Source organism: Ictidomys tridecemlineatus, chromosome 10 (genome assembly GCF_052094955.1).
Source record: "Ictidomys tridecemlineatus isolate mIctTri1 chromosome 10, mIctTri1.hap1, whole genome shotgun sequence".
NCBI classification, from domain to species: Eukaryota; Metazoa; Chordata; class Mammalia; order Rodentia; family Sciuridae; genus Ictidomys; species Ictidomys tridecemlineatus.
Window position 1 is genome coordinate 72,633,925 of NC_135486.1, and position 27,048 is coordinate 72,660,972.

General features: G+C 39.5%; 1 protein-coding gene and 1 long non-coding RNA gene across 3 annotated transcripts in view; one reads left to right on the forward strand and one right to left on the reverse strand.

Annotated features, from left to right (window-relative positions):
* The window catches only part of Itih2 (inter-alpha-trypsin inhibitor heavy chain 2), a 37,795-nt gene extending 13,597 nt beyond the window's left edge, over nucleotides 1-24,198 (forward strand). Inside the window, exons 7-22 of one of the 2 annotated variants that reach the window (XM_078023183.1) lie at nucleotides 3,240-3,347; nucleotides 3,987-4,115; nucleotides 5,886-6,002; nucleotides 7,441-7,609; nucleotides 8,665-8,790; nucleotides 10,181-10,362; nucleotides 11,394-11,579; nucleotides 11,929-12,068; nucleotides 13,807-13,976; nucleotides 17,073-17,210; nucleotides 18,197-18,310; nucleotides 18,725-18,923; nucleotides 19,577-19,749; nucleotides 21,032-21,143; nucleotides 22,806-22,955; nucleotides 23,943-24,198. In XM_078023183.1, the coding sequence (XP_077879309.1) occupies nucleotides 3,240-3,347; nucleotides 3,987-4,115; nucleotides 5,886-6,002; nucleotides 7,441-7,609; nucleotides 8,665-8,790; nucleotides 10,181-10,362; nucleotides 11,394-11,579; nucleotides 11,929-12,068; nucleotides 13,807-13,976; nucleotides 17,073-17,210; nucleotides 18,197-18,310; nucleotides 18,725-18,923; nucleotides 19,577-19,749; nucleotides 21,032-21,143; nucleotides 22,806-22,953 (2,211 nt within the window). In that variant the 3' untranslated portion in view covers nucleotides 22,954-22,955; nucleotides 23,943-24,198. Of the gene's footprint in view, nucleotides 1-3,239; nucleotides 3,348-3,986; nucleotides 4,116-5,885; nucleotides 6,003-7,440; nucleotides 7,610-8,664; nucleotides 8,791-10,180; nucleotides 10,363-11,393; nucleotides 11,580-11,928; nucleotides 12,069-13,806; nucleotides 13,977-17,072; nucleotides 17,211-18,196; nucleotides 18,311-18,724; nucleotides 18,924-19,576; nucleotides 19,750-21,031; nucleotides 21,144-22,805; nucleotides 23,110-23,942 lie in introns of those variants that run through there. The other variant, XM_078023182.1, reaches the window with a different exon arrangement.
* Nucleotides 15,283-19,581, reverse strand: LOC144367336 (uncharacterized). The gene is made up of 2 exons (XR_013426670.1): nucleotides 19,063-19,581; nucleotides 15,283-18,968 (listed from the first exon to the last, which is right to left on the reverse strand). It is a non-coding gene; the product is annotated as an uncharacterized LOC144367336 (long non-coding RNA).
* Nucleotides 24,199-27,048: the final 2,850 nt, after the last annotated feature.

Here is a 27,048-nt window from a genome sequence, read left to right on the forward strand (position 1 = left end):
TCCTCTACTATCCCCCCTCCCCTCCCCTCCCCTCCCCTCTTCTCTCTCTACCCCCCCTACTGTAATTCATTCCTCCCCCTTGTATTATTTTTCCCTTTCCCCTCACTTCCTCTTGTATGTAATTTTGTATAAACCTGAGGGTCTCGTTCCATTTCCATGCTATTTCCCTTCTCTCTCCCTTTCCCTCCCACCTCTCAACCCTGTTTAATGATGGTCTTCTTCTTGTGCTCTTCTTCCCTAGTCTGTTCTTAATTACTCTCCTTATATGAAAGAAGACATTTGGCATTTGTTTTTTAGGGCTTGGCTAGCTTCGCTTTCATAATCTGCTCTAATGCCATCCATTTCCCTCCAAATTCTATGATTTTGTCATTTCTTAATGCAGAGTAACCCAGGTTCTATTATAGATAGGAACTTATGGAAGAATAAAGCAGAGGCCCCAGTTCTCTGCAACTTCCCTGGACTTTTCCCCCTTTTCCCCAAGAGCTTCTCCATTATCTACCAGTGATGGCCACTCAGACTGTCCTGAGCCATCTGGTCCCCCTGATTCCGCTAGATGGCTCATGCCAACATGTAGAACCAGTTGATTTTTTTGGAGGCAATAAGCTAAGTTCACACCTTATTTGTAATAAGCAAGAAAGAAAATATTGAAACTGCTCACACTGGTTTCCATGACTTTAGGAAAGCAATTTTTTCCCATATTTTTATTGGTACACTATAGTTGTACATAATGCTATGGTTTGTTGTTACATGCTCTTGCATGCACACAATATAACGAAATAATTTGGTCAGTGTCACTCACCAGCATTTCCCCTCTGCCTCCTCTTCGTTCATTTCCTCTATAGATCTCCCCTGGGGTTTCATCACACAACCTTTTCCTTTTTCCTCTCTAATTTCCACACATGAGAGAAATTATATGACTCTTGACCTTCTGAGCTTGACTTATTTTGCTTAATATCATGGTCTTTAGTTCCATCCATTTTCCTGCAATTGACATAATTTCATTTTTTTTATGACCGAATAAAACTCCATTGTGTGTATATATACCACATTTTCTTTATCCATTCAGCCATTGTTGGAAACCTAGACAGGTTCCATAGTTTGGCTATTGTGAATTGTGCTGTTATTAACATGGGTATGCATGTATCTCTTAGTATGATGACTTTGATTCTTCAGGATAAATACCAAGGGGTGTCATAACTGAGTCATCTGATGGTTTCAATCCTAATCTTTAGCAGAACCTCTATATTGATTTCCATATGGTTGTACTAATTTACAATCCCCCAACAGTGTTCCTTTTTCTTCATATCCTCTCTCACATATATTATTATTGTTTAAACTTTTTTAGTCGTAGACAGATACAATACCTTTAATTAATTAATCAATTTATTTAGTTAGTTAGTTTTATGCAGTGCTTAGGATTGAACCTAGGGCCTCACATGTGCTAGACAAATGCTCAAACACAGAGCCAAAACCCCAACCCCCAGCATTTATTATTGTTCATATTCTTGATGGTTGCCACTCTAACGGGAGTGAGAGGAAATCTCAATGTAGTTTTGATGTGCATTTCCCTGAGTAGGAAAGCACATTTTAGAAAACAATTTTTTTGAGAGAAGAAAAGCAGACATGGTTCCAAAGTAAGGACTTCCAAAGGGAAGTAGTTCTTTGCTTTTGCAAATGATCCCAAATGAGAAAGAGGTAGTAAGTAAAGCAATGTGCGTACCAGGCACTGCCTGATGACTTCACATCTCAATGAGTGAGTGTATGTATATAAAAGATGGAGGCTACTCATGAAAAAAAAAAAAAAGAAAAAGAAGAAGAAATAGAATGGTGTAACACAGGGGCCTAAAGAATAATGCAGCAATGTTGATTGAAAGGTAGACTTGGGGCCAGCTGCAGTGAACACAGGTGTAATGCCAGCATCTGGGAGGCTGGGGCAGGAGCATTGCAAGTTCAAGGTCAGCCTCAGAAACTTTGCCAGATCCTGTCACAAAATAAAAAATAAGAACTTAGGACTGAGGATGTAACCTAGGTGGTAAGGCAACTCAGTATGCTTTCAATTACCTCATTCCCCTAGGACTGATTCCTCATTGCTACAGTCAGATGTGGTTTGAGTGTGTCCCCAAGTACTAGGTTTAATCCCCAGTACTAAAAAAAAAAAAAAAAAAAAAATAGATGGAGCTAGGGCTGTTAGAAGTTAAGAAGTTGTTTACAATGTGTTAAGAGCTCAGGCCCAGGGTTGGAAGCCTGGTTCTGCCACTTATCAGCTGCATCAAATAAAAAATAATAATAACAATAATAATATTGATGAGAGTGCAATAAATCAACACATGTGAAGTGACTTGCACTATGCTTAAAATATAATAATCATTCTGGAAATACAGCTTTGGCTATGGTTTTGTCAAGAATCACCAAAAGTATTTCTCCCTGCTGAGCTCTTTCAAAGAAGAAGACAGAAAAGAAATAAAAAGGCCCAAGATACAGGGAAAATTGTCTTTTTTAGACAAATCTATGGAGTAAGTGCAGACTAATTTAATAATAACTTTCCTTTTTCTCTGACAAAGTGAAGGTATTATATATAACAATAGTAGAATAGAATGAATAAAGGTAGATTTCTACATTTTGTGTGAGTAAACGCAATACCTGAGGTTGGATACTTTATAAGCAAAGAGGGTTATTTGGGTGCTGCTGGTGTCTGGAGGCTCCAAACAACCAGAATCCCAGCAAGGGCCCCTGGTTGCATCAGGACATGTCAGGGAAACAGAAAGACAACCAGCTGTGTGCAGACAGACAAAGCACAGGTGTGACCTTGCTTCCTAACAACTCCTCCCAGCAACAAACACCACAGACCAGTCCCTTCTGAGACTCCCATCACCTAATCACCTCGAAGGAGGCCCCACCTCTTAAAGGTCCCACCACTTCAACACTGTCACACTTGGGACCAAGTTTCCAGCGTGTGAATCTTGGGGGACACACTCAAACCACATCTGACTGTAGCAATGGGGAATCAGTCCTAGGGGAGTGAGGCAATTGAAAGCATACTGAGTTGCTACAAAGGGGCAAAGCCTCCATGTGAGATGAATCCCATCCCAGGAAACTGGAAGAACTTTCAGAAGTGATAATAGAACCAGCTTGGAAAACGTGCAGATTGCAAAAGAATCGTCGCATTCATTGGAAATTTTACTTCTTGCTTAAAAATTCTTTAAGAACTTTTAATGCTGCAATTTTTTTCTCTTCTTTAGGTGGACGTGTGGATTATTGAGCCTCAGGGACTTAAATTTCTTCATGTTCCTGATACATTTGAAGGCCACTTCGATGGTGTTCCAGTCTTATCTAAAGGACCCCAGAAGGTAACATAACCACTGCCTGTCGCCAGCCATCTAAATGGCCACTAGTTCCTGGGTTCCATCCTCTTCCTGTGCTCTGGAGAACGAAAAGTGGTCTGGTGTTGGGCTTCGGGCACTACGTGAAGGAACAATGAGTCTAGGTGTTTCTTTCAAGTACATCAAACAAAACTTCCAGTTGTTTCATTCCATTTTGACCAGTGACGGTCCCTTTCTAGGTCTCATTTCTCACAGTTTTGACATAATATATTTTGGGTTTTCATGATCAGAGCCAGAAATCCCCAGCTTAATTCTGTCTCAATGGCCAATGATAAGCAACTACGAAGAGGTCAAACTCTTCTTCTAAGAACCTTCACAAACTCTTTCCCGAGCTGATAGCCATCTTCTCCATGGTGGATGAGGGAAATTCCGTGAAGGTCTTTTTAAAAGGCCAGAAACCTGGCAAACAGAACTCTAGTGGGCAGACACTCCCCCCCAAAGCCCTGGCTCTGTCCCTTCCACCTGTTGCAGGCCTGCCGATGCTGGGTGCACTGTGGCCACTGGGCAATGCCCCTCATCTGTGTGCATAAGCAGGTGCAGCTGTCAAGCCCTCCCCTTGAAGGGGCTGGAGAAGAAACCCGGTTCTGATGTCACTGTTCCTTCTAGGCACATATTTCCTTCAAGCCCACAGTAGCACAGCAAAGAAAATGCTCCAACTGTTCTGAGACCGCCGTGGATGGAGAGCTGGTGGTGATGTATGATGTGAACCGAGAAGAGAAGGCTGGCAAGCTTGAGGTGAGTGTCGACAGACTCCATGGGACTGCCAATCTCCAGTCAAGGAGCTCCTCGGCCTGTGGGTATTTTCTAGCTATGAAGGCGAGTGTCGAGGCTGCAGAGAAGGGACTAAAATCTTACTTCTCCAAAATGCCATAAGCATTATCTTTTACTTAGTTTTTTATTTGTTTCTTTAATCATTTAGTTATTTATTATTTGTCTTATTTTGTTTTTATGTCATTAGACTAAAGGTTCACTGGGCCTTTATTAGTCTGCTTTCTACTACTATAACAAAATACCGGAGATAATTAACTTTTAAAGAGCAAAGCGTTGTTTTGGCTCATGATTTTGGAGGGTCTAGTCCATGATCAAGTAGACTCATTGCTTTTAGACCTCTGGTGGCGGTGTGTACGCAAACAGCAGTGTGCACAGTGGAGCAAACTGTTCACCTCATGGCCAGAAAACAAAAGAGTGGGAGAGGAAGGGACCAGGTTCTCACAGTCCTCCTGGAGAGTACCCTTTCCGTGACCTAAGGACCTCCCATATGACCCCCACCTCTTAAAGGTCCACAGAACCTCCCAGTAGAGCCACCTTAAGGGACAAGCCTTTAACACATGGCTGTTTGGGGACACTTCACATATTCAAATCATAGCAGGTGTCATGCCCTAGTCCAGGAAGACTATGTTCAAGCCTCCTATAAAAAATAATAGAAAATTACAAAGTGGGTATTTTGGATACCTCCCAAGACTTGCAATTAGATGATCAAAGATTATAGGATGAGGAGGAAAGCATAACCAAAGCCCAGAGAAAGATCCAGAGCTAATGGTGAATTCTAGGGACCATATTTATCTTGAGATTCCTTGAAAAATTTCCCTTCCCCTTTTGACACATCTTAGATGTGTGTCTCTATATCGCTTGTGCTAAGGTAAGAACTCCTAGGGGATATAAAAAAGGTCGTGAGTCTCTCTCTAGTTGGAGGGTAGAGAAGTATATTGGCAACCACAGCTAAAAACGCTGCAGCTAAGAACTATGCAACCAGATGTCAGGGGATAGAGAACTGGGCAAGACAGTCATCAGAAGACAAAGAAGGTTGGCAAGAATCTCGTTGCCTCCCACTAACTTCAAGAAAAATCCAAATTCTCTGAAGTGGCACATAAAGGTGCTCCGTGACCTGTCCTGCTGACTCTCCACCTAATTTCTTGGATTCTTGCATCTATGGCCCTGTCTTGCTGGACCACTAATGGAGCCCCAAGTGCGTCATGCTCTGTCCATCACTGTCTGGAATTCTTCTCCCCACTTTCCACCCCAACCCAGCCCAACTCCCACAATGCAGGATTAATTCCAGCCTCATCCCAGCTCTCAGGGCACATGCCAGCTCTTTGGAAAAGGCTCCCCCATCTGAGTCTCAGAGCCCTTTAATTTCCTAGTCGTGGCACCTTACACCCTGCACTGCAAATCCTCTTCACCTGTCTGCACCCTCTGGTGTCTGTGAACCCCCGAGGGCAGGTGCTCCATCTGACTCACCATTGGTTAACAGGGCTCTGGAACAGAGGCCTGAGAGTGAAGGGCTGTACAGTGGAACTCTGCCAAGAAGGTTTGGACCCTCCTGGGAGAAGAACAGCAGCAGGAGCAGGAGATGGATGTGACCTGAGTCACCTCTGCTCTGGTCTTCATGAATGCCATGCTGCCTTCTCCTGTCGCCCACCTATCTTCTCTAGAACTCAGACCCCCCAGTGCCTACCTTCTCAATATTGGTCATGATCTGACTCACATTTATGTTCTATTTTGCAGGTGTTTAATGGATATTTTGTCCACTTCTTTGCTCCTGAGAACCTGGACCCAATTCCCAAAAACATCCTTTTTGTTATTGACATTAGTGGCTCAATGTGGGGGATTAAGATGAAACAAGTAAGTGCCTCCTTGTTCACAGTGGCAGGCAGAACTGCCTATCTTCTATGATCCCCTCTTAATGCAATAGTTCATTGGTCCCTCCACTCCTTCCTTTGGGCTAAAACTCAGAAACTCTTGTTACTGAGAGTGTGAGCTCTTCCCAAGGGTTTGAGATTATCATCTGTTCCCTGGACATGCTCCAGTCATTCCTTCCTTGTGAATTTCTCTTCCATCTCCCTATTTTCTGCTTCCTCTTCCCTTTCTTTTTTTTAATTGTCCAGTATTTCCTTGAAAAAATTATCTTGAAACTCAGTTCTTTGAAAAGTTTCCCTCTTCAGGGCCTCTTCTCACTCTGGTCACTTTTCTGCATCATCTTTCAGTTCTTCTGCATATAGTTGAACAGCAGAGCATTCCAGTATCAAAGAATTGGGGAGGAAGAGGAAAAGTCAGTGATGGAGACTAATAAAAAAAAATCAGTAAAGAGAGGAGGAGGAAAACCCAATGAGGAAAACAAATGAGGAAATTGTTCTAAGGAGGGAGTGAGTGGTTGGATCAAATACCAATGATAGAATGAGTCTGATGAGAAATGAGGATGGTCCATTGGATTTAGCAACATCAAGGTCATTGGTGACCTTGACAAGGAGAGCTTTGGTGGAGTAATGAAGATGAACATCTGGATGGAGTGTGCTCAGGGAAAATGGGAAGAGAAGATCGGGAGATAGAGTGGTTAGACAATCCTTTTGTTGAAAGGGGAGATGATGAATGGAGAAAGCAGGCGCTGATGAGGTTTTTAAAGGGGTGAGAAATACATGTTTTTATGTTTCTGGAAGTGTATTGATAGAGGAGGGAGATTCAAGAGGCAAAGGGCAATTGCTGGAGCTGTGGTCTTCAGCAGATGAGACAGAAAGAAATCTAGTTTTCAGTAGGGGAATTTGCAGTTGGTAGAAATACTGAGGATTGCTTCCGTCTCCGAGGCAGGAGGGAGGTACAAATATTGCTGGTTGGGTTTAATACTCGTAGGAATCTATAGAAATTTTCTTCTGATTGCTTCAGTTATCAGTGAAGCAAGAATCAGGCTAAGACAGAGGAAGAGGCAGATGTGGTTGGTTCAAAGAGAAAGAAGATGAGAAATAGATGTTTAAAAGGGAATAGATGGACATGAGAAATATATGTGATTTTGTGATCCTTAACTTAAACTAGGACTAGTCAAACTTGTTGTGCATAACAAATAAGACAGTAAAGATGCAAGTATTCACAAACTTTAATACTTAAAATTGAAAATGCATGTTATAAATACACAAGGACTAGGCCTGTGTTGACTGAGGTGGGTTAAAGAGGTTTTCTTGGAGAAGTTGAGATTGAGTGAGGTCTTGAAGGTTGACGATGATTGGTCTCCTAGTTTCTTAAGCTTAGGATTTATTTAGTAAACCCTCCCTTTATTCTTTTTCTGGAATAGACTGTGGAAGCAATGAAGACCATACTGGATGACCTAAGAGCTGAAGACCAATTCTCTGTGGTCGATTTCAATCACAACGTTCGAACCTGGAGAAATGATTTAGTTTCAGCTACTAAAGCACAGGTTGCAGATGCCAAGAGATACATTGAGAAAATCCAGCCCAATGGAGGTGAGTGGGTTTGACCTAAAGCCCTGTGTGAAACCTCCCTTTGTTGTTGTTTTTTTTAATTATACATGATAGTAGAATTTACTTTGATATAATTGTACAAGCATGAAATATATCTTATTCTAACTAGGATCCCATTCTTATGGATGTACATTATGGTGGGATTCACTATGGTGAATTCATATAGCTACATAGGAAAAATATTCTGGATTCATTTGCTTTACTTAAGAATCATTATCCTCCACTGCAGTGGTGTTTACCCAATTTTCAATGGTCTGCCCTAAATTAAATTTATTTATTGGTAAATGATGAATACTATTTGTGACTAAAGTATAAGACATAATCCAGCCTGATGAGTTTTTTAAAATTCCAACCTTTCACAAAAAAAGGTTCAATAAGTGATGCCAGCTTTCGTTTGCATATGGTAAAATGTAAGTCTCCAGCGCAGCTGATTCACAAGCCTTAAATTGGGTGTTTTACAAAGATAATAGACTGGTGCTTTGAAGGGCTTATTTATCTCTAAGGGGATAGTTTCAGTTTTTTTTCTATATTTTTATTGGCGCATTATAGTCGTACGTAATGGTGGGATTTGTTGTTATGTATTTGTATGTGCACACACAAAAATATAACAATATAATTTGGCCAATATCATTGCCCAGTACTTCCCCTTTCTCTCTTCCCCTCCCTCCCCCTCTTCTCTTTTCTCTACTCTTACTGATCTCCCTTCAGGGAACAGTTTATTTTAAAGTAAATAATTTACTGCACTATGGGACCTTGACCAGGCAGAGCTAAATTTGTGTCACTTGGAAAGCAATCAAGTTATTATTTAATTTTGAATAATTAGCAAATAATTATTCAAATATTATATTAATATTATTAATTATTATTAAAGAATTGTTGGTTAGTTAATGGTTATTAATAATTTTTAAAATAATCATTTACTATCAAATACATGATGCGTAAGAAATCACTAGACAGATGAACCTGAATCCAAGGTGTGATTTTAGTGTGTGTGAAAAGAAAGTGCTTACAACGGCATAACTCCATTACTTTACCAGGCACAAACATCAATGAAGCACTCCTGCGGGCGATCTTTATTTTGAATGAAGCCAATAATTTGGGATTGTTGGACCCCAACTCGGTCTCTCTGATCATTCTGGTTTCTGATGGAGACCCAACAGTAGGCAAGTATCGCTTCAATTTTCTCATGACAAACATTTTCACTGCTGTTGCTTGAGAATGTGATTTGCCCTGCATGGGAAGTCTAATTACATGGGCCTGAGTTTCTAAAACACTTCTAATCCTTGCTTCCTAAAGGCACCCACCCTGAAGTCTCCCACCCTGAAGCACTCATCCCATCAGCCAGTCCTCAGATATGTTTAGTGGTGCTCTTGAATGCCTCAGTTTCCCTTCCATGCTAGGGAGAGAGTTGAGTTTGAATTCTAATAGTATATTGTGAAGATTTGCTGATGCATTCTAGTGAAATGCATTTATTTCCTCCATTTTTAGACAATGAAAGATGGTATGTGAGTTGTAACTGGTGAATACTGACCCCGGCTCTTGAAATAGTACCTCCAAAGGCCACAGTAACATATTCTCTATTTTCCACACTCCTCCCAGTTGCAACTGGAGAAAAGACGGCTCTGTTACAATCTTTAGATTAATCATTTTTCTTATCCACAAGATGGCTCCAACATCTCCCAACTTCTATGGCCTATTTTTATTTCATTTTTTTTTAAACCTGTGTATCTACACTGACAAACATAAAGAATAGTGAATGACAGATTGTGTTGCTTAGGTGTGTTGCCATGTGAACAAGCACCCTTTCCAACCTGTGCCTGACACAGCTAAACAGAATGAAAATACATGAAGCAATAATGACGGTGGCAACCAGAGTTTTGGAAAGATGAAGAGAGGCCATTTTATCAGTAGTGAGACTAACGTGACTAGTTGTTATGTCTTTGTTGTAGATTCAATGTTTCCCCTCACCTCAAATTTTAAAATTCAAGTTTTGGATAAACTCATAAGAGAGGAGAGGAAATGCAATTTAAAAAAAAAAAAAAGTCTATTTCTTACTCCTATCCCTTAACCATCTAGTCAGTCACTGGCTACAAGTTCCCAGAGATATTTCATGCAAATCATATTACTCTAAGTACATATTTGGAAACATAGATGTATATGTTCGTGTAGGTATACAAGTACATCCTACATACTGCCTTATTTATCTTAATTTTTTTCCCTATTTAAAAAATTTGTCTGTTTAATAGCTGCATGGTTTTTCACTGTTTAAATGTACCATAATTTAACCACTCACCCTTATTGGTGTACATTTAATTTGTTTCCAATATGTTTGCTATTCCTCAATAATGTTGCCATGTACCATTACCCATACTTCATTTTGACACATATGGGTGCATCTGTAAGAAAATTTTCTACAAGTTTGAATTACTAGTTCAAAGAGTAAGTGCATTTTTTAATTTTGATAAATCTCACTAAATTACCTTGCCTGGATTTTCCAAAAACTTTTTAACATTGATTCCTTCTTCTTTTCTTTCTTGTCATCACCAACTTCAGGTGAGGTAAAACTGTCAAAAATCCAGAAAAATGTGAAGCAGAACATTCAAGACAATGTCTCCTTGTTCAGTTTGGGGATAGGATTTGATGTTGACTATGATTTTTTGAAAAGACTATCCAATGAAAATCGTGGAATTGCTCAAAGGATTTATGGAAACCAGGACACATCCTCCCAGCTCAAGGTAACGCTGTTTTCTGTCCCCCATCCCCTGGAAATCATCCAACTACCCATATCTGATGCCTAAACAAAGATAGTTGCACTTAATTTAAAATTATCATTATTTGGTTGCAAGAATCAGAGAAAGACCCCTTCAGGAACTGAACACTTCGTTCAATTTCCTCCTTACAGTCCCCTCCACCCATGTACTTAATGGTGAGATAGGAGCACACACTTCCCTACCCCCTGAATGGGACAGATCTCCTGAGGCCAAGAGCTTTTGCTGGCCCTTGAGGCCCATTGAGCAATGGCCCTTCCTATCATGGGGGCCACTGTTTTTCCTTTGAAGTGCTTTGACACCTCAAATATCAGTTCTTTAATATGTAAAACAGGCCCAACTGAGGCCTCAAAGTTTCCTTAAATACAAAAGATAAAAATTACTTGTTTATTTTACTAAATGGCCAAGAAAATATGCCAGTGCCAGGCACTGAAAATAGGAAAGGTTTAGGGTTCTAATTTGGGAGTATTGACTCAGCTGACATTTGTCATTATGAGAATACATGAGGTTTTTTTCTTAATGCTGATCATACCAGAAAATGGGAGAAATCTGGGTTCTTAAATATTAATAGTGCTTCTAACAAATCTTATTGTCTCCACATCTCAGTTTGTTTTTTTTTTTTCACCAAATAATCCTGCCAAGCGAGGTGGCACACACCTGTAATCCCTGAGGCTAGGGAGGTTGAGGCAGGAGGATCAAGAGTTCAAAGCCAGCCTCAGCAAAACCAAGGCTTTAAGCAACTCAGTGAGACCTTGTCTCTAAATAAAATACGTAGTAGGGCTGGGGATGTGGCTCAGTGGTCGAAGTGCCTCTGAATTGAATCCTGGGGTACCAAAAAAAAAAAAATCATGAGTATGTTTACTTGTTCCAGAGATACATGAGATAACTTAAGAAGTATCTACTAAGCATGAGAAAAACCTCAGAGAAAAATGCTTTAAATAATTATTTATCTGGTCTTTTTTTTTTCTCCTTCTTCTTTCTCTTTTTACAAACTGTAGAAATTCTACAACCAAGTCTCAACTCCATTGCTCCGGAATGTTCAGTTCAACTATCCTCACCCGTCAGTAACAGACGTCACTCAGAACAGTTTCCACAACTATTTTGGAGGTTCAGAGATTGTTGTGGCAGGAAAATTTGACCCTGATAAGTTGGAGCAAGTACAGAGCATTATCACCGCGACTTCGGTACATCTGCTTGTCTGCTTATTCGAAGATACTAACTGGTCCCCTGGAGACAATCAATCCTGTGTGTGAACAAGCTAATAGTCTGCATTCCCAGAATCCTGTGTGTAGAACAGCAGTAGTAACTAAAGAGAGGGCATGAGAAAAGCTCTGCCACCTTCCCGACTATTCAGTCAATCTCCAGGTTTTCATCCAAGTCCACGCCAAGCCCCTGGAAGGGTGCACTTACTCCCCAACAGAGGCATCTTCCATTTCTTTTGTATACCCTCCAAATGTCTAGTGCCCTGATTCACTCAAGGTGATTTAATTAACTCTAATTCTGCTCCCTTCAATTGAACCCTCTGTCCTCTAGGCTAACACAGAGTTGGTCTTGGAAACCCTGGCCCAGATGGATGACCTGGAGGATTTCCTATCAAAAGACAAGCATGCAGATCCTGATTTCACCAAGAAATTGTGGGCCTATCTAACAATCAATCAACTGCTAGTGGAGCGGTAAGAAGGGAAGAGTCCACACTAGAGTGATTTGTAAAAGTGAAACGTTCACCCACAATGTTTGAGTTCATGCACAAAAGGTTTGCAAGCAAGAAAGGTAGCAAATTAATATAGGGTTGTGTTATTAACTTCCATGGGTTCCCATTACTACAACTACAGCTGGATTAACTTTCTTTCTTTCTTTCTTTCTTTTTTGGTACCAGGGGTTGAACTCAGGGGCATTCAACCACTGAGCCGCATCCCCAGCCTTATTTTGTATTTTATTTAGAGACAGGGTCTCACTGAGTTGCTTAGTGCCTCCCTGTTGCTGGCTGGCTTTGAACTCACGATGCTCCCACCTCAGCCTCCTGAGCCTCTGGGATTACAGACGTGTGCCAGCACACCTGTCTAACTTTCTTTTTTATTAAGGTATAATATACATAGAGTATGTGAAGTGCATTCATTTTAAGTTGTGCAGTTTAATAAATTTTTATATATATCGCCCATGTAATCACCACCCAGATCCAGAAATAGAACCATGAGGGTTCCTTTATTCTCTTTCTTTCACCTCCAGTGGAAACCATTTAGTCTGATTTCTGTCACCATCAATTAGTTTTGCCTGTTCTAAGTGTCACATAACCATGCAATCTGTTTCTAGCTTCTTTCACTCAGTATGATATCTATGAGATTCATCTGTGTTGCTGTGTATATGAGTAATTAATTTACATTTGCTCTTGAAAACAGGTTATTGTCTAAAGAGAAATATATGATTATAAGATTACAATGTCCCCCAGGAAGGGCTTCCTGATACTCATCTACGTCACCCCTGGCTTCTCAGTCGAGCTGCATCATAACCCTCCAACATAAAAACTTATCTATCACTAGAGTAGTGTACAGTCCTTTGACCACCTGCATCAGAATTACATGGGATGTTTGATAAAAATTACCGTTCCCAAGCCCACTCCACCTGTTAGATCAGATTCCCAAGAAGATGAAATAGGGTGATCTAAACTAGGCTGGGGAAATGAAATACTATTATATAGCTGGATTTGCAGAGAAAATCCCTGATGTCGATAAGATTACAAAAAAATAAATAAATAAACAGGCTGTAAGCTATTTGAGAAACATCCCTGCCCCTTGGGTAGAAGCACACTGAATATATTTAAAGGTATAGAGCAAATTGCTGCTGAAGTTAAATATCGATTAAAAAACAATCTCAAATCAGCGGTTGCCACTGATCTGGTTCAGGGAAGCAAAGAATATATGGAGCACAGAACATTTTTAGGACAGTGAAAATTATTCTGTATGATATTACAGTGGAGGATATATATTGTTCATTTGTTCAAACCATAGCATAAAACAACATCCAAAGTAAATCCTAATGTAAACTATTGACCTATGACTTAAGTTACAATTGATGGATGTCTATTCATCAATTGTAACAAATGTACAACTCTGGTGGAAGATGTCCAGAGCGGGACAGGGGGCCCAAAGGAAATATCTTAGTACTTTCTGCTTGATTTCACTGTGAACCTAAAGCTTCTCTGAAAAATAGCTTATGTAAGCAATCCCTTGGACTACATAGCTAGATAAAATACATAGTAGCTTCATGAAGCCATTTAGTTCTGTTTCCCTCTGCCTTGTGCACGTCGTCGCCCCCTGCCCAGGCCCTGGCTGGACATCAGTAGCGGAGGTGGGTGGGAATGGGATCTGAGTTCCCCCTTCAAATACCTGTAATGCTTCTATTTCCTGGATGCAGAAGCCTGGCTCCTACAGCTGCAGCCAAAAGGAAGATTACAAAAACAATCCTGCAGATGTCTCTAGAACATCATATTGTGACCCCACTGACTGCGATGGTGATTGAGAATGAAGCTGGGGACGAGCGCATGCTGGCCGACTCCCCTCCACATGATCACTCTTGCTGTTCAGGTCAGTGTTTTCATCTGGTTAAGTAATGTCAGGGCAGCTTTCTTGTCCTATGCTGAGGTCTAGGGCCTCTGCTCTGTCCTGTCCCTAACCCACCTCTTGCTCCCAACTCATGTCCCTGCCTGCCTGAGATTGCATATTAAATTTACTTTAATAAGAATGGTTTATCACTATGATCTTTGAACACTTTTACTCGTATTCTCCCAAAGGAATTATGAAGACCACTGAGCCCCCACACTCATTTTTTTAAATTTTAAATTTATTTATTTATTCTAATTTGTTATACATGACAGCAAAATGCATTTCAATTCATAGTATACATATAGCACACAATTCCCACACTTATTTTTTAAATCAACATTTAATTTTTTTCATCCTATTTAAATCATGGAGACAAATATATTTCTGGCATATCATAAACATTGACTCTGTAAAATAAAACGACGTCACTGTTTTGAACATATCTAATGAGACAGAACACTTATTGTGATACTCACCATCATCCATCTAAAACATGCATAAATAAATTCTATTTTAATTACTAAAATGTTTATATTGTTCTCTTTTTTTCTAGTTGGACTTGTGTTTATTTCCATTCCACTTTCTCCTCACAAAATATGCTAATGTAATCTATTTTTATGCATCAAAGTCTTATTAATCACCTTGCTTCCCTGCAAGAAAAATGTTTGCTTATTTTGCGCTCTCTCTCTCTCTCTCTCTCTCTCTCTCTCTCTCTCTCTCTCTCTCTTGCTTATATTTGTTTAACTTTCAAATTTAAGAGTTGTACCATTGTTGTAGGGACAGATGAGGCAAAGCACCAAAGATAGCAGGAAATAGTTTTATTTAGTTGCAGCCAGGTTCAGAGGGCACAGCTTTTGCTGTAATCAATCAATCCCCTGAACCCCGAGTTCAGGTAGTTTCAGAGTTTTATACCCAGCATGTAAGGGGAAGGACTCAGAAGTTCACATAAAAGCAGCTTTTTCTTTCATTGTTTTGGGCAAGTTAACTCTTCAAAGACAACTCCTGAGAAGGGGAGAGCTTCTTCTCCCCTTTCTTTCCTCCCCCTGCCAGCTGTTACCATGGAGACCAATTGATAACTTATCTTAAAAATGAAGACATCTCTGTGAAGCCCAGCTCAAAGCCTTGTTTGCACATTTCTATAAACTACTATACTGGATATATTTGTGAAAAACTAGTAAGGGAGTGTCCAGCACCTGGATTGCTGGTATCTTCCCTGCCAGTGACCAAGTAAATCAGGGCAACTCGAAAATAGGAAGTTTATCTACATTGAACTCTTTTGCAGAGACTCTTTTGCTGACAGTCCTAAAATCAGCCATGGTGAAGATTTCTAGAGAAGCCCAGTTAAGACTTTTCTGTGAAGAAAGGGAGTGCCACTTCACCATAAGATTCTAACCATTCAAATTTTTCTTCTGGATTATATTTTATTAAAATTACTACAGTGTTAGTAGACATTGATCAAAATAACATTGATATGATATAAATTTTGAAATACATAAGAAGTAAAATTTGATTGAAGTAAAATCATCTCCTAATGAGAAAAAATGTGGCTGAGTTTTCCTTCAAGTATTCATGGTAAGTACTGTTTATGGATAGACTGAAAGATACAGGATTCAGCTTCAATTCTATGTTTAAAAAATAAAAATAAAAAAACAGCTTTACAGGCTTAAGTACTGATAAACATTGTTGACACAGATAAGTTAGATAGGAATGAAAGAGAAAGAGCTTGTTAATAGAAATGTCACTCGCTTGTCTGAATTCCACCACAGTTATATGCCCAAACTCTCAAATTCAAGCATTCAAAACTTCAATGATTTGTCAGCTGACAATGTGAACCCTTCTCAATTTTACTGAAAGTAAAGAATGAGTAACCATCTGACTTGTCACCAGTCATTGGAGTCACTGAGTTTTAAGCGCTGTACCTACATTCAAATGGACGCTTTGATTCCTGGGGACTTTAGATGAGGGAGGGCAGGAGAATCAACTGCCTTCCATTTATACTCTAGGAGAAAGGGGTCTTAGGAAAAGTATATGTACAAGCTCTGAATCTACAAATGGCCTTAAATGCTCTCCTTGCCCTCTGTGTCCTGTAAAAAGTCTCCAGGTAGCCCCTGGGGTACATAACCGAGGCTAGAAGGGCTTCCAGTTTACTGGATCCTTTCCCTCTTTCTTAGAGACCTTGTCTTGAGAATGAGCTGCATCCATTGGAGGGATTGCTTTCTGCATTTTTAATTGTGCTCAAGTGGGATGCCAAGTTTATTGCACTGGTCCAGGGTTTGTGGAACTCTGACTTCTGACATCCCTGATTACAACAGATCGAGGCCCTCACACCTAAACTGATCTAGGGAAAAACTAAGGCTGAGAAATTGCCCGTGTTTCTCAAAGCAGAGAGAATGACTGAATATCAGAATCTTTCTTGTGTAACACAGTCTCTCTCTTGGATAGGGACCTCTTCAGAAAGTGAAATGGATTCAGCTTGTTGTTTGGCGAGTTCTAGAAAGATCTGTAGTCATCAGTTCCTCCTACTGCAGATTCTTCCTCAGCTTCTGGACCCTGGGAGAACTCTATCACAGCCTCTCCTCCTGGGATGCTAGTGGGAGAGCAGAGATCTCTGGAATAAAAAGGGGGAAAGAGGGCCAGGCATGGTGGCGCATACCTGTATTCCCAGTGGCTCAGGAGGCTGAGGCAGGAGGATTGTGAGTTCAAAGCCAGCCTCAGCAAAAGTGAGGCACTAAGCAACTCAAGGAGACCCTGTCTCTAAGTAAAATACAAAATAGGGCTGGGGATGTGGCTCAGTGGTTAAGTAAGTGCTCCTGAGTTCAAACTCTGGTAGTTATCACCTCGCAAAAAAAAAAAAAAAAAAAAATGGGGGAAGGGGCTGAAGTTGTTTTTCAGTGGTACAGCACTAACCTAGCATGTATTATGCCCTGGATTCAATCCCTAGAACTGGAAAAAAAAAATGGGGAGATAAAACTTCCACCAAGAGCCTCTGGGGGCTGCCAAAAGAGAAAGAAAGAATGAATGAAAAAGGATTCTTGAAATTTCTATGGAAACTAACGGATACAGTTTTTTCCTGCACAGGTGCCTTGTATTATGGCAGCAAAGTTGCTCCAGGTTCCATCCCATCTTGGGCCAAACCTTCCCCAACACCAGTGATGGCCATGCCTGTGATAGGGGGACAGCTGCTTGAGTCCACGCCCCCTCCACATGTGATAAGAGGTAACAGAGCTTCAATGCACACTCTTCTACCTTCTCAACCGATCGTAATCCTGTGGTGCACTTCTGTGCCTGAATAAAATCACTGTGTGCTGGGGAAGTAAGCATCTTTGACTTCTGTTGAAAGAAGACAGTCCCAAGCTGCTGGAACAAAATATCAGACTGGGGCATCTAAATCACAGACATTTATTTATCTCAATTCTGGTGGCTGGAAGTCCAAGATCAAAGGACCAGAAAGGTGGATTGCATTCTGAGGACTCTTCCTTATCGTGTGTGCGGCTGTCATGTAGCTGGGTGCTCCTGGGTTCTGTTCTCTAGACGAAGGTCCCAAGTACCTGCCTAACGTGGTTTTTTTGAATTGTTCATGGAAGGGTCTTTCCTATTGTTCCTAGAAAGAGCAGCTGACTAGATTCCCTAGAATGTAGACTCTTATATCAATCAAGAGATCCTCAGAAGGAACTTCTTAAGAAACACATCAGACATTGTTCTGTGACAGAGGAAACTTAGCCAGGGCTTTGGTGGATATTTCAAGTGACCTCATTTCACTTCTGTGACTTATCTATTTTATGTCTCCTTTATTTTTCTTTACTGTATATGAATACATCTCTATTTTACTTAAAAAATGTCTATAGAGTATGTGTTTCTTACCTGTATGTGTTATATATATGGGTTTCTCATACATGTATATCTTATTCCTTTTATCTTTTGATTTAATTTTATCTCCAGTATTTAGCCTAGTATATATGTAAGAGGTACAAAATAAATACCCCCTATATTTATTAAAAAACATAAATACTGATAGATGATCCAAGACAAAGGGTCAAGAGGGTATGGACCACTGGATACCCATGCCTAAAACAGAACCTGATCAATAATGGAAGCACAGTAGATACTTTTTCTGATTAAATTAAAGGTGTTCAGCAATAAAATACTGTTCAAAATAATTTCTTTTAATGATCTTGTTTTCATTTTCCTTGTATGTTTTCCAGTTGAAAATGACCCCCATTTCATCATTTACCTGCCAAGAAGCCAAAAGAATATTTGCTTTAATATTGACTCAGAACCTGGAAAAATCCTCAATCTGGTTTCTGATCCAGAATCAGGTAAAATAAAAAGAACTTATTTTTGAATTAGAAAATCAGATAATTGCCACGCTTCCCTGTCACTACCTGGGATTTCTCTGTGTCTCTTCTAAATAGAAATTCTATACTTTTAGAAATCTGATAATCAGTGAAAAATTAAATTATAATAAATATATTCTGAAGAGTCTGGAACAATCATAATTCAAAACCTATATTGAAAGGATAAACTAGCTTATCTTATTATGATATAATTACTTCATAATAAAACATATCAGTTACAAAATGAAATTTTTAAAAAAACAAATTCTGAAGCAAAATAATAATATTATTCTCAAATTGTCAAGTTTTATAAAATTTGAATTATGGTGCCCAGACATACATTAAAATAAAAAAAAAGGGCCCACAAGAAAAAAAAAATGATTTTTTCTTCTACAGGGATTTTAGTGAATGGTCAGCTTATTGGTGCAAAGAAGCCTCAGAATGGAAAACTAAGAACCTATTTTGGAAAACTGGGATTTTATTTCCAAAATGAAGATCTGAAAATAGAAATCAACACTGAGACCATCACCCTGAGTCGTGGTTCTCATACATCCATCTTGTCCTGGTCTGACACAGCTCACATCATTAATCAGAGGCAAGTATTACTCCATCTAAATGGATTCCTGTCTTTGAGGCATGGCTGCACAAATAAATCCAAACATCAACATCAACACAGAATTTAAAATAATCATTTTAAGCATAAGGAAGTCAAGGCTCAAGAAAGTTGTTCTTACCTACCATACTCTTCCAGGTAGCTTTTTCGTCACTACTATGTCTCAGTGCCTGGCATACAGAAAGTACACAATATATGCGTTGGATCAGTGAACAAACTCATCAACCGAAATCCCCAGCTGACTCTGTCAGGGAGCCTGCTCCAAGCCCCATGTGTCTTACCAATTAGTATCTGTTAATTGATGGTTTACCTATAAACATGAAAATTGACAGAATTTTAGAGCAGGGAGTTAAAAGAACAGCATTCTGAGGGCTGGGAATATAGCTCAGTTGGTAGAGTGCTTGACTCACATGCACAAGACCCTGGGTTCAATCCCCAGCACCACAAAAACAAACAAACAAACAACAACAACAACAACAAAACCTCCAGCATTCTGTAGCAAACACATGGGAAAGCTCTTAAAACACAAGGGGAATTGTACTGGGAGGAGTGGAGAGTATATATTGGGGGTGAGAATGACTTGCTAAAGAAGTCTCTTCTGGAATCCTTTCCTTCCTTGTTGACTTTCACACTAGGGTGCTTGTCTCTGTGAAGAAAGAAAAAACTGTGACTGTGACCCTGGATAAGGAGATATCCTTTTCTGTTCTACTGCATCGTGTTTGGAAGAAGCATCCAATCAACGTAGACTTTCTGGGGATCTACATTCCCCCCACAAACAAGTTTTCCCCTAATGTGCATGGACTTTTAGGTAAATTGTCTCTTACCATCGGGCATATGCTGGGCCACTCTGTCTTTAGTGACTTGGATGAGGGTCGTTAGAAGTTTCGTGAAGACAGCACAATTCACAATAGCTAGACTGTGGAACCAACCTAGATGCCCTTCAATAGATGAATGAATAAAAAAAAATGTGGCATTTATACACAACGGAATATTACTCAGCACTAAAAAATAACAAGATCATGGCATTTGCAGGGAAATGGATGGCATTAGAGCAGATTGTGCTAAGTGAAGTTAGCCAATCCCTAAAAAAAAAAATGCTGAATGTCTTCTTTGATATAAGAGGGGTGACTCAAAATGAGATAGAGAGGAAGAGCATGAGAAGATTACCACTAAATAGGGAAGACAGGTGGAAGGGAATGGGAAGGAGAAGGGGAATTGCATGGAAGATGGAGAGAAGCCCTCATCGTTATACAGAATACATGTATGACGTTGTGAGAAGAAAAAAAAAGAAGTGTGTCACATTAGATTGCGTAGAGAAATGTGATGGGAGGGGAGAGGAGGGGAAGGGGGGATAGGAAGGGCACCAGAATAAAATAGAGATTATTATTGCTGTATGTATACAGGTGACTGTATGACCAATGTGATTCTGCAACTTGTACAATCAGAAAAATGAGAAATTATACCCCATTTGATTCAAATGTATGAATTGTCAAGATCATTGTACTGTCTGTCATGTGTAACTAATAATAATAATAAAAAAAAAAGAAGTTGGGAAGAGAACAGATGTGGACTCAGGAGTAGAGGACCCATAGAATGTGGTGACTCAGGAATAAGATGGCCAGGGCCATTCATCTTTCCAGACAGGGGCATCTAGGGCCAGGGTTTCAGCATCACAAACGGGGCAAGTTAAGAGAAGACTGTTTTGTAGTGGAAGGGAGGTGAACTAGTTTAGGAAGTCTTTGATAACAAGTAGAACATCCAGGGACTACATTCCCTGGTATTTTAAGAGTTCAAATGTACATCACAGACATGTTCCTATGGTTTGACCCGTGCTCTCCAATGCCAACCACACCCCTGTCCTCACCATCACTTGGGTGGTTTTGCTAATAGTCCAGTGGGTCAGCCTCATGTATAAAAAATGATCATGGGAAATCATTTTCAGGAAGAACCCTTCCCTCCCTTTGCTGCTTCTTTTACCTCTCAATATGTCTTTCTACCCTAGAAATTCTGGAAGGAGGACCAAAATGTCACTTGGATCCAATGAAACTTTGGATTACATGTAAATTAATGTCTGGACTTTGTTTTGCTAGGCCAGTTCATGCACGAGCCAGAGATACACATCTTCAATGAGAGACCAGGAAAGGACCCTGGGAAACCAGAGGCAAGCATGCAAGTGAAAGGACAGAAGCTGACTGTCACCAGGTAGGCCTCGGATGCTTATGCAGTGATGAAAAGGGTTCCCTGTTGGATTGGACTTATGCAGCACAAGAAAGAGTAAGAAAAGCTGTCAAACTCAACAACGCATCAGGAATAAACACATACATATCATTTCCATAAGGACACTTCGATGGCCTACCTTAAGTGTCAATAATGACTATAAGTGTGCATTAGGAAATGCCAAGATTAATGAATCTATTGTTCTCATCTTCATACATTGGAAGCCCTCTGCTCACAAGTTGGATAACTGAAAAAGTTAACCAAAGGAAGGAATCATAAAAATACCCATGAGCCACAGTGTGGAGAACGAAAGTATATTTTTATGTGAGCCTTCTTTTTGAGTATGGATTTACTGAATTCATTTTTGTGTAGCTATTCTTACACAAATCATATCCATATGCTTCAATTTGAAGTGAGAACTTATAAAACATTCTGAGTGTTACGAGTTATAAAACTTGTAAAATCTTTATAAATTTTCCCCAGTCTTCTCATCCATGCCTAATTTGACACCATTTTAAAGCAGTTTTTGTCTTTTTAGAGTTATTATAAAGCAGCCAACTTTGCTTTATTAAAAATGACTCTTCCTAGCTGGGTGCTGTGTACATGCCTATAATCCCAGTTACTTGGGAGACTGAGGCAGGAAGATGGCAAGTTCGCTGCCAACCTGGGCAACTTAGCCAGATTCTGTCTCGAAATAAAAAAAAAATAAAATAAAAAGCTGGAGATATAGATCAGTGGTAGAGCACCATTGGGTCCAATCCTCAGTAGGAGAGAAAAAAAAAAAAAAGACTATTCCTGCACATACATGTTATTGGCTTTCACATACTCAATCAAATCATAACATTGCAATAATTAGGCCATAAAATTATAAGTGCCACCACAAAACTAAATTTGTGGACCAAACAGGGATTCTTGGTTTGGACTACTCAACTTGTTTTGGTTCATTAGATAGAGAACAGTGAGTTCCCAGTGGGCAGCAGCAAGCGTGATGGCCAAGGGGTAAGCACCACAGCAATCAATCACATGAAGCTCGGTAAAAGAGCATCTATTCTACAAGAGGCTGGTGCTGGGCCTCAGCTTCCCCTACTGAAAGTATCTCATGATTCATAATTGAAGTAGAGTTGACCTGTGGGCTGCAGCTGTATACTTTTAAGGCTCATTAATAGCAATGTGCTGTATACCTTTCCAAATCATTGACTTTTTTTGTCCTTCAAGTGAAGGACACGAATTTACTCAAACAGCAGGTATCACTCTCAAATAAAATATTTATCCTTAAGTCCGAGGTCCCTCAGATGCATTCTTGAGTTAATGTGAGGTTAGTCTACAACTTTTTGGGATTGTATTCCTGTCTTTCCACTTGCATTAAATGACTGCTCTCTACTTTGCCTGAAGGATTCACAGGGGTCAACCTGAGTAAGGATTCCTTGAATAGTAAAGACACACTGCTTAATCTCTGTCCTTCTAACAGCCATGTCCAGACTTGACATGTCATACAACTCGGGGAGCAGGAATACAGTAGGGGTGGGCAAGATAATGGTAATAAAAAAGCACAACAAACAGCATGGAAAAGAGGGTGTCTTGTTTCTTGCTATGCCTGACTGGAGTGCCTGGTCTGTTCCCTAATCGTGTGTACCATTTTCCTTGCAGGGGATTCCAGAAAGACTACAGAACAGATATAGTGTTTGGAACAGATGTTCCCTGTTGGTTTGTGCACAACAGTGGCAAAGGTTTCATCGATGGACATTACAAGGACTACTTTGTGCCTCATCTCTATAGCATTCTTAAATGGCCTTAAAGGTTTATAGTTTTGAAAATTCTACATATAAATATACATTTTTCCCTGTCACTTTTGCAGTCATTCCTCAGTTGAATAGTTAAAAAACCCCAGGTGCCATGGAGGTTTATAAAGCCTGTTCAACATATCTGAAGAAAATAAATATTTTGCAATGAAGCCTTATGATTCTGTTGCATTTTTCAGATGCTAAGGTGTATTAATTGAGTGATGCAAAGTACTGTGCTTTGGCAAGTCAGGGTGGCATCTAGACAGAGCCCTAGATTTGGCATTTACTGTGATAATTTCACTAGTGTTGAATGTCAGGTCCTTGACCTTGCAGATGGAGAATATTTTTTACACTGTTAATCACATAGGAAGTTCAATTACGAGGTTATTTGTGAACATGGAAAATGAATATGGGAAGTTGCTTGATCTTAGTTGCTTTGTGGAGATTTATACTAGAAACCTGTCACTCTTGGTAGGGACAATTTTATCAAGGGAGCTGAGATGACCTGATGTACTTTGTTAGCATTCCCTTCATGGTGTTGGCCCTTAACATCCTTTCCAGTTCATGAGGACTGGATATCTCGGCATTCTAGAGAAAAATAAAACCTATAGAAATTTATTTTTAAAAACTGGCTTAACCATCTTTAGGACTTATGTAACCTATAGTCAAAGCTTTTCCTAAATATCAATCACACAGTCACCATAAAAATAATTAAATATATGTCTTACTGTCAGGAAAATGCAAGCCTTATGTTTATGAAAAAACAGAGTAATGGCTCAGATCATGACCTTGGTCACAGTTTGTTTGCTTGTTGTTTTACACAATATCTTTATTTTATTTATCTATTTTTATGCAGTGTTGAGGATTGAACCCAGCACCTCGCATGTGCTAGGCTAGTGCTCTACCGCTGAGCCACAGTCCCAGTCCCAAGTTTGTTTGTTTTTAAATTAGCTTTAAATTACTGTGCTTTTTAATTACTGAAAATTAAACATTTTTTTTTTAGGGTTGGAAACAGTCCATTCAAAGAAATGAATAAATTAACACAATTCAAAAGCATCACAGTCAACGTGTAGAAAAATGAACTAAGAATCAGGAGTGATTTTGGTGTCTGCTGGTTTATGTGAGTCACACTACATACTCTTAAGGATCACTTAATACATGAAGTGGCATCTTTTACCCAACGGCATTTCTTGTAGAAATAGATAAAGCAATCATGAAATTCATATGGAAAAATAAAAGACCCAGAATAGCAAAAGCAATTCTAAGCAGGAAGTGTGAATCAGGCGGTATAGCGATACCAGATTTCAAACTATATTACAGAGCAATAGTGACAAAAACAGCATGGTACTGGTACCAAAACAGGCGGGTGGACCAATGGTATAGAATAGAGGACACAGAGACTAATCCACAAAGTTACAACTATCTTATATTTGATAAAGGGGCTAAAAGCATGCAATGGAGGAAGGATAGCATCTTCAACAAATGGTGTTGGGAAAACTGGAAATCCATATGCAACAAATGAAACTGAATCCCTTCCTCTCGCCATGGATCAAGGAGCTTGATATCAAATCAGAGACTCTGCGTCTGACAGAAGAAAAAGTTGGCTCCGATCTACATATTGTGGGGTCGGGCTCCAAATTCCTTAATAGGACACCCATAGCACAAGAGTTAATAACAAGAATCAACAAATGGGACTTACTTAAACTAAAAAGTTTTTTCTCAGCAAGAGAAACAATAAGAGAGGTAAATAGGGAGCCTACATCCTGGGAACAAATTTTTACTCCTCACACTTCAGATAGAGCCCTAATATCCAGAGTATACAAAGAACTCAAAAAATTAGACAATAAGATAACAAATAACTCAATCAACAAATGGGCCAAGGAGCTGAACAGACACTTCTCAGAGGAGGATATACAATCAATCAACAAGTACATGAAAAAACGCTCACCATCTCTAGCAGTCAGAGAAATGCAAATCAAAACCACCCTAAGATACCATCTCACTCCAGTAAGATTGGCAGCCACTATGAAGTCAAACAACAAGTGCTGGCGAGGATGTGGAGAAAAGGGTACACTTGTACATTGTTGGTGGGACTGCAAATTGGTGCGGCCAATTTGGAAAGCAGTTTGGAGATTCCTGGGAAAGCTGGGAATGGAACCACCATTTGACCCTGCTATTGCCCTTCTCGGACTATTCCCTGAAGACCTTAAAAGAGCATGCTACAGGGATGCTGCCATATCTATGTTCATAGCAACACAATTCACAATAGCTAGACTGTGGAACCAACCCAGTTGCCCTTCAATAGATGAATAGATAAAAAAAAATGTGGCATCTATACACAATGGAGTACTATGCAGCAATAAAAAATGTCAAAATCATAGAATTTGCAGGGAAATGGATGGCACTAGAGCAGATTATGCTTAGTGAAGCTAGTCAATCCCTAAAAAACAAATACCAAATGTCTTCTTTGATATAATGAGAGCAACTATGAACAGAGCAGGGAGGAAGAGCAGGAAGAAAAGACTAACATTAAACAGAGACATGAGATGGGAGGGAAAGGGAGAGAAAAGGGAAATTGCATGGAAATGAAGGGAGACCCTCATTGCTATACAAAATTACATATAAGAGGTTGTGAGGGGAATGGGAAAATAAACAAGGAGAGTAATGAATTACAGTAGATGGGGTAGAGAGAGAAGATGGGAGGGGAGGGGAGGGGTGATAGTAGGGGATAGGAAAGATAGCAGAATACAACAATTACTAATTGGGCATTATGTAAAATTGTGGATGTGTAACCGATGTGATTCTGCAATCTGCATTTGGGGTAAAATTGGGAGTTCATAACCCACTTCAATCTAATGTATGAAATATGATATGTCAAGAGCTTTGTAATGTTGTGAACAACCAATAAAAAAAAAAATAAACCCTTAAAAAAAAAAGTGGCATCTTTTAGGTAGCCTTATCCTATGGAAGGAGATACAAGTAACTCCAAAGATCCAGGAAAAAAAATCAAGGAAAAAATTTCCCGGTTGCCTAGAAACATGCAGATGCTTATGTGCTATTAAGAACTTCATATTTTTCCATATTTTTATTTATGCATTATAGTTGTAATAATGGTGGGATTTACTGTTGTATATTTATACATGCACACAATATGACATTATGATTTGGCCAATATCCATTCTCCATTCCCCAAGTATTTTTTTTCTTAAAACTTCTTTTTTCTGGCCAAATTTATTTGGTAACTTTTTCTGAAATATCCACATAAGAGAGAAAAAACAAAGATGCTTCTCTTTAATGGCATAATGACTTAATTATACAGCTAATATTTCTGGGGTCACTTTGGTCAACCTAATGACTAATTTACAATCAAGGCTGATTCATACTCTAACCCTGTGCTTCCATTTTACTGGTATCAGTGAATAGTCTCTTAGGGCCTAGCAAAGTCATGGCAGATTTTTAACTAAGTACTTCACATTATGGAGTTGCTTACTATGGGCTTATTATTACTTCATTTGAGTACCAATGAACACTCTGAATTTCTATACAACATGCACCTTGGGTTGATACCTGCTTTTCATTCTTACATATCATTCTTACAGACTAGAGGTACTCAGTAAATGTTTACTTAATGAATATGACTCTGTTCTGTCAGCAAAAACTGATAGGTGGTTGGGGCTGGAAGAGGACACCAGAAGACAAAGGGGAAATCAGCAAATAAGGTAATGGAACTTAATGGTATTCTAGTAAAGAAAATTCTGGCATTTTATTTCCCAGGGTAGCAATGCTAAAACTTTCATATAATCTCAGGAACACTGATGAGAAAAGAGAGAGAGAGAGAGAGAGAGAGAGAGAGAGAGAGAGAGAGAGAGAGAGAGAGAGAGAGAGAGAGAGAGAGAGAGAAAACAAAGCCACTGTTTGGAGAAAATATTTACAAAAGACATATATGATAAAAAACCCTTATTAAAAAAAATTCTTAAAACACAACAGGAGAATGAATGGTCCAGTTTACAAATGAGCAAAGGCCTGAAAAAAGAAGTGAACCAAAGGTAAACAGATGGCAAATAAGGAGATGAGAAGATGCTCAGCATCATGTCACTAAGGGATTGCAA